This window comes from Rhipicephalus microplus, chromosome 2, assembly GCF_043290135.1.
Source record: "Rhipicephalus microplus isolate Deutch F79 chromosome 2, USDA_Rmic, whole genome shotgun sequence".
NCBI lineage: Eukaryota > Metazoa > Arthropoda > Arachnida > Ixodida > Ixodidae > Rhipicephalus > Rhipicephalus microplus.
In genome coordinates this window covers 236,578,004-236,584,463 of record NC_134701.1, presented here as the reverse complement: position 1 = coordinate 236,584,463, position 6,460 = coordinate 236,578,004, and the positions used below count along the sequence as shown (strand labels likewise).

The following is a 6,460-nucleotide window of genomic DNA, read 5'->3' as shown; positions in this document are numbered from 1 at the left end:
AGGCACGTTAACATTAATTGGAACCGTTTAGTTACCATGTCTCCACAGGCTGAGCTGCTGGAGCCAACAATCTCCCCGCTTTTGCATCAGATAGCGTCCACAAATTGCATAGCTGCCTTGCGTTCTCTCAAGTGCCAAAGCACAGAATGCGCATCGTGTTGACGCAAGGAGTCCTACCTGTCAGAAGCAAAGCTGTTTAGCAAATCTTTCTTTGTCAGCATACCAAAAAAACTATTATTATCTTAAAAAAACATGTTCATGTGTGCCGCAGAAATAGGGCTCAAAAGCGACGGCGACGAGCCAAAGGCCCAAAGTGTGCACAAGGAGAGAATACTAGGTAACGAGAAAGGTAGTGGCGGCTGCGAAAAGAACCTGAAGCGATGGAAGGCCACTGACAACGTGTCCATAGATCTACAGTAAACTCTCGTTAAGTATAATTCTGTTTAGAAGAATTAAAATGGGAGTGTTTTGTTTACCATAGACTCAACGCAAAAAAATATGCTTAAGACGAACCGCGCAACAGGCCTCTTTTGTTAAGACAAATTCTCGCAGCGACCAACAACTGCAGGGATTCTGTGCAACGAACATTACAATCTCATGGGGGATTGAGGGGAACAAGAGAAAGCAAAATGGGGGAAAAAAAAAGGACATGAAAGCAAATTGCAAGCAAATCGCGACGTGGAGGGAGAAGGCGGGTAAGCGGGAAAAAAAGGACAGCGCATAAAGCTGGTATATCCATCACCCCTAGCCTGTAGGTGGAGAAAGGGCCGGCTTTATAAGCAAAGAAAGCAATAAAAAATGTTTGTCTTTTCACATTCTCGCAATCTTTAGTTCCCCTACAATAGTACAGTATAGAACAGAACACAAGAACTTGCCAAGAGGGGAAAATGCAGGGGGGGGGGGGGGGGCAAAAAATATCCAAATGAAAGTGAAAATGGGAACGATTGCCTGTACATTATAATCGCTTGAAACGAAAGCCACATATGTGGCACTAGCATTCCAATCAGAGGGGTCTGATGCATTGTCATCCTTGTCACACAATGGCACCTAAGCACATGTTTTGGTCAGTTTGCGTTGTTTTGCATAGGGCCTGAGCGCATCATATCCGTTCCTAGTGAAATGCAGCAAATTGCGATGCGCCATATTCAATATGAAAATGCTCAACAAGGGAACGTCATTTTGAACACTAAGCTGCGTCATGCCTTTTTTGTGTGCCCACGGCTTGTTCTCGTGAGTAGCGTAAACGGAGATCTTCAGCTGCGGGTTATTTAGAAAAAGTTACTATGGGCTGAAAATAAGAAAATATCCGAACCTCATAAAGAAAGCTTGCAGACTTTCATAAGCAACTTGGCGTATACTTATACTGGCTTTGTCAAGGTAGCGATGTGCAATGGAGGCTTATTCAAAAGTAATAGCAAAGCCAGTAAAACAGCCTCTCAGAAGGTGAAGTTTAGTACACTATTTTTTTTTTACTTCTCACTATACTTTTCATTGCATTCTTGTCACTGGAGCAAGAACACAGAATAACCTCGCCACAGTGGTCTAGTGGCTAAGGTACTCGGCTGCTGACCCGCAGGTCGCGGGATCGAATCCCGGCTGCGGAAGCTCCATTTCCGATGGAGTTGGAAATGTTGTAGGCCCGTGCGCTCAAATTTGAGTGCACGTTAAAGAACCCCAGGTGGTCGAAATTTCTGGAGCCCTCCACTACGGCGTCTCTCATAATCATGTGGTGGTTTTGGGACGTTAAACCCCACATGTCAATCAATCAATCGAGAACACAGAATATTAAATAAAGAATCATTCATGTGTCATTCACAGTGATATTCCATAGCAAGTTAGGATGTGCATCTCTAGACCAGTTGTAAATGTTCAACGGGTACTGACACGAAAATTTTCAGTGGCACATTATCAGGGACTGATGAGCTCTGTGGCTAAATTGGCGATACACGAGCGGCCATTTAACATGTTTTTGTCATCGCTACTAGGTATACTTGTGCATGAAGTGACTAGTATTGACACTTAAGCGTGAGATCACGCTAGTGTCAGAGAAAACGGTTCACATTAGTGAATGCACCAAATGAAAATTGACTATAATGTGAAAGTACAATAGCATATCAGCATTTTCTGAGCACCGCAATTGCTTAGAACCACTTTTGTGTATATAGGAGGTTCGTCCGGCAGTTACCAGTTAAAATCAGCTTTCAAAATGGGTGTCAGTACCTTTTGATACATGTGCCCTTTCACACTCTCAAAGCACTGCTTCCTTAATAGGAGGGGATTTCCGCAATAAACGTCGACAGTTTCCATGCTACACAGGCATTTAAAAACTTGAAGGAACAATCTCTAATAATTATCTATGTAGCACATTTGTTTCCAGCACACTTGTTTCTTGTATATCCTCTTTTGATACCCTTTTCCATTCCCCCCCTTTTTTTACAGCTATATTTTTGTTGTTGTTCTATGGACGATAATTGGTAAATGCTCAATATGCAGGGACCCACACCGAAAAGCTGCCTCTGTCTGAAATTTTATGCCAGGAACAGATTTAAATGTAAAATGCGATATTCCAGTAAATGCACCTGTGAAATGCAAACATTTACTGGTGCAAAGGGTACTAAATAAAGAACATGCAGTTAGGTATGTATGATACCATCGTTCCCAGCAATACATAAAGTACCAGTCTCCTGCAAAGATTTTTATAATAATGTGCGGTTTTATGTGCCAAAACAACAACATGAGGGACGCCATAGTAGAAGGCTCTAGAAATTTTGACCAACTGGTGTTGAGTAACAAGCATATACATTGCTCAGTACGTGAACCTCTACCATTTCACTTCCATCAAACTGAAATCGCCACAGCTAGGATCGAACACGCGTCCTTTACGCCTGCATCCGAGCACCTTAACCACTGCTCCAATGCGGCGGACCCCCGTAAAGTTCTTTAGAGTGTAAGACAAGTGCAAAAACAACAAGCATAAAGTTCTCAATAGGTAAATTTTACTTATGTGGTTATGCAACAAAAACCGGAAAAAAATGGTTTGAGAATTTTTTAGGGCATATGGAGATGTTGCTTGGGCGACTATGGAAACCTGCAACTCCCAGCACCGATACGAGGACATTCCCGCCATAGAAAGGATGACATTTCATCTAATCCCAGCATATTGAACTTTAAAGTTCTCAGAATTCAGTGCAAAAGATATGAAGTATGCTAACAGTAATTACATGAGTGGGATAAGTCCATAGCATGCCAGATGGTGTACTTAGATGGCAATTGTTTTAAAAATGTTTCAGGAGCATCTAAATTCGGTATTCTTGTTACTTTCAAGTATCCTCTTTATGTATTTCATTGTTGCCAAGGCAATTTCTTCGTCATATGCTGGTTATTGAAGCCCCTTCAAATATTATTTGCAGAATTAATGCCTAAAAAATAAGTGCATACTCGTGAAGTGATAACATTTACCTATAGGTTATGTATGCTGTATATGCTTAATCATTCTGTGAATATGTAGCCCCAGCCATTGATGTAGGCCGATTACAAGGAATGACCTATTGCCTTCTTGTCTGCTTCCTAAAAAAAGAACAATTGTACATGAATAGGATGTGCAAAGATGTTCGATGAGCGAATGTGTGATAAACAAGGCCATACCAAAGAGAAAACATTTGTGTGTGCCCAACACTGGATTTATTGGCGAAAGCTTACATGACCAAATTTCTTCAAAGGATCACAGCATGTTCAGATGTTTCTCCATTACCAGGTGAGGTGGCCGCAGAACTTCGGATTCTGAGAACTCTGAAAAATAACAATATTGATCAGAAACAAGTCCTTACTACCACATTAGCTTCGTAACACTTCAGAGAGTAAAAATGAAGGTGATATGATTTCTGCACCTTTATGCCTGAAATCAAGAAATTTTTATACAAAGCAGCCAATGTGACTACTATACTTCAATATCCTGAAGAAAAAAAAAATTCTTACATTGGCTACAACACCAAAAAAAATAGTGCTAGCTAACAAATTAATGAGAATGGATAACATTGCTTCAGCTCAAGTGCTTAACTAAAATGGCCTTTGCAAAAACTTAGTTTATTTCAAATAAATGTCACACTATAAAGCATAATAATTTGAAATTTGAAAGTAAGGTCATGGGCATGCTAGAGACACCTTAAGCCATATTTTCTAACGTCCAACTTAATTTGGCACTTTAGTGACCCTAGTTCATTTGCTTAGATATGACGCATGCCAAACCACCGGGATTAGCTGCTCGGAAGTCGCACGATCCCGGCAAATGCAATCGAATGTGTCCGGCTTGTATGCCAAATCACTGGGATTAGCTGCTCGGAAGTCGCACGATCCTGGCAAATGCAATCGAATATTTCCGGCTCGTATGCCAAATCACCGAGATTAGCTGCCTGGAAGTCGCACGACCACAACAAATGCAATCGAATATTTCTGGCTCGTATGCCAAATCACCGGGATTAGCTGCTCGGAAGTCGCACAATCACGGCAAATGCAATCTAATATCTCTGGCTCCAGTATTGGCTATTGCGGTTTCCTTACTTATAATATCCTTCAACGCTAAAGTCGAAATATAAAGGCCCAGTTGAGTGCAGGCGACGCACCATTGTAGATGTCCTCAAATGTGATGGTTTCATCCCGTCCGTCCAGTGCTTCCAACATGGTGTTAGAGGTTGGCAAGAATGGCAATCTGCCAATCTGGCGGAGACAGTAATCGGTTACAGTCAATAAGAGCACAGACTGCAAACACTGGCTACTACTTTGGTTAGAAGTCTACAGTAGTAAAGTCATTCAAAAGCCCTCAGCTCTAACATCGATTAAAGAGGGTGTCACTTCTTTTTAAGTAAGGCTCTGAACGTTACGATAGTGGTAATCAGTAAAACAGTCAGTGTGTGTAAAAAAATGATGGCAACAACTAACTATTCTTTACTGAATTGAAGTAATCAGCCTACACTTGAACAACACTTTCAATGTGCTGTTGCCTTGTATCTTGAAAATTTGTAAAGTAAATTGAGCACCATAGTTATAGCGGTCAGGGCAATGTCAAATGAAAACAAGGCACTACTTTTTCTGCTCCTTAAAAGTCTGTACAAACTTGATTCAGCTTTTTGACCATCAGGTGAGTAATTTTCAACAGCAAAGTGACATGGTGCCACAAGGCTTACCATGTCCCTTTTTCAGAAAGGTTGGAAGGCTTTGTTAAATTTATATTTCCTTATGTATGATCTTTTCCTAAAGATGCTCCCGTCGCAGAGCTGTACTGTCCAGTTATGGATGACGCGACATCAACAGCGATGTTTTTCGGTAGTAGTACTACCGATGATTTTGAGCAAGCGAGACTTCGTGGTGAATTTCCCACTTGATACCTATTTGCCGTTCTACAAGGAGTTGCTGCAACAGCTTACCTGTAGAGCTGCTTTTCTTTCCAACATAATTTTCATAGGGGCATGAAGCCCCTGAATAGATCGAGCCGTGGCCAGTTGCATCTTTCTAGCATTTTCCTCGAACTATAAAAAGGGAGAGAAATAGTTTTATGTACATAAACTCGTCAAGCAGCTACAAAGCAAACGTACATGTTTTTCCGATTCCTCCAACGGGTGGGAAGCGGCGAGGTTGTTTCTCACGCTGTAAAACCTGAAGATGAAAAACAGATAAATTATCCACCAATCAAGATGCATCCTCAAGAACATTATAAAAGTCTGTCCGGCCCTTTGAGACTCACCCGTAACGCATAACTTCGGGCACACCATAAGCGCCATGCTCCATCGACGCAGGCTTCTTCGCAGAGTCTGTGAGTCTCAGTGGTGGAAGACTCATCTGACGAGAAAAAAAAAAAAAAACGGTGAAATGATGTAGTTCACAGCGTCAACACGGGAGCCCACATAAGCATCCTCACATCACCAACCGTGCTTTCAAACGGCTGCACATAAAAATCGTTGTACCAGTCTAGTTAGGGCCTTTCTACTATCGATACACACATTAAAATGTATACCACAGTCATGGGAAGACAAGTGATTATGCCGTATTGTAACAAATCCGAAAACATCGCTGTGCGCAACGCGACATGACATGCAAAGATTGATTCGCGGAGTCGTTCGCAGTTAGATTCTGCAGCTTAGCTTCGCCAAAGGTTTTAATACTTGGGAGTTTTTTAGGCGCATGTAATTACTATTAATTACAGTAAACATCGCAAGCAGCGATGTTTACAATAAGTTAGCAAAATAAGGCGTATAGAGCACTTACCTTGAAGCAGTGAACAAGCAGCTTTTAAACAAAATGGCCGGCTGAATATTAAACAGAAAAAGCATTCGGCACTTTGAGCGCCACCTAGAAAACTGATTTCGTTTCAGGGTTTCGATTTTAAACTTATCTATTGTAGTTTAAATGTGTATTGGATCTCTTCTATTACATCGCATCTTCTTTGAATACTTAAAAACTTTACCTG

General features: G+C 41.3%; 1 protein-coding gene across 2 annotated transcripts; it reads right to left on the bottom strand.

The window, feature by feature from the left end:
• Nucleotides 1-3,658: 3,658 nt before the first annotated feature.
• Pomp (proteasome maturation protein) lies at nt 3,659-6,381 on the bottom strand. Of its 2 annotated transcripts, none has more exons than XM_037421353.2 (6): nt 6,259-6,381; nt 5,738-5,832; nt 5,589-5,649; nt 5,421-5,522; nt 4,620-4,713; nt 3,659-3,789 (listed from the first exon to the last, which is right to left on the bottom strand). In XM_037421353.2, the coding sequence occupies exons 2-6, from the start codon at nt 5,830-5,832 to the stop codon at nt 3,722-3,724; spliced, it is 420 nt and encodes a 139-aa protein (XP_037277250.2). In that variant the 5' UTR covers nt 6,259-6,381; the 3' UTR covers nt 3,659-3,721. The 2 variants fall into 2 exon arrangements, with proteins under 2 accessions (XP_037277250.2, XP_075733929.1); XM_075877814.1 differs by lacking the exon at nt 6,259-6,381 and adding an exon at nt 6,008-6,031.
• Between the last annotated feature and the right edge of the window lie 79 nt (nt 6,382-6,460).

What these genes read in the sequence shown, in the direction of transcription:
- Pomp (XM_075877814.1), bottom strand. An exon ending in TGGAGGAATCGGAAAAACAT is followed by an intron (nt 5,523 to 5,588) that starts GTACGTTTGCTT and finishes CCCTTTTTATAG; the next exon opens with TTCGAGGAAAATGCTAGAAA. An exon ending in AAAGAAAAGCAGCTCTACAG is followed by an intron (nt 4,714 to 5,420) that starts GTAAGCTGTTGC and finishes TGTCTCCGCCAG; the next exon opens with ATTGGCAGATTGCCATTCTT.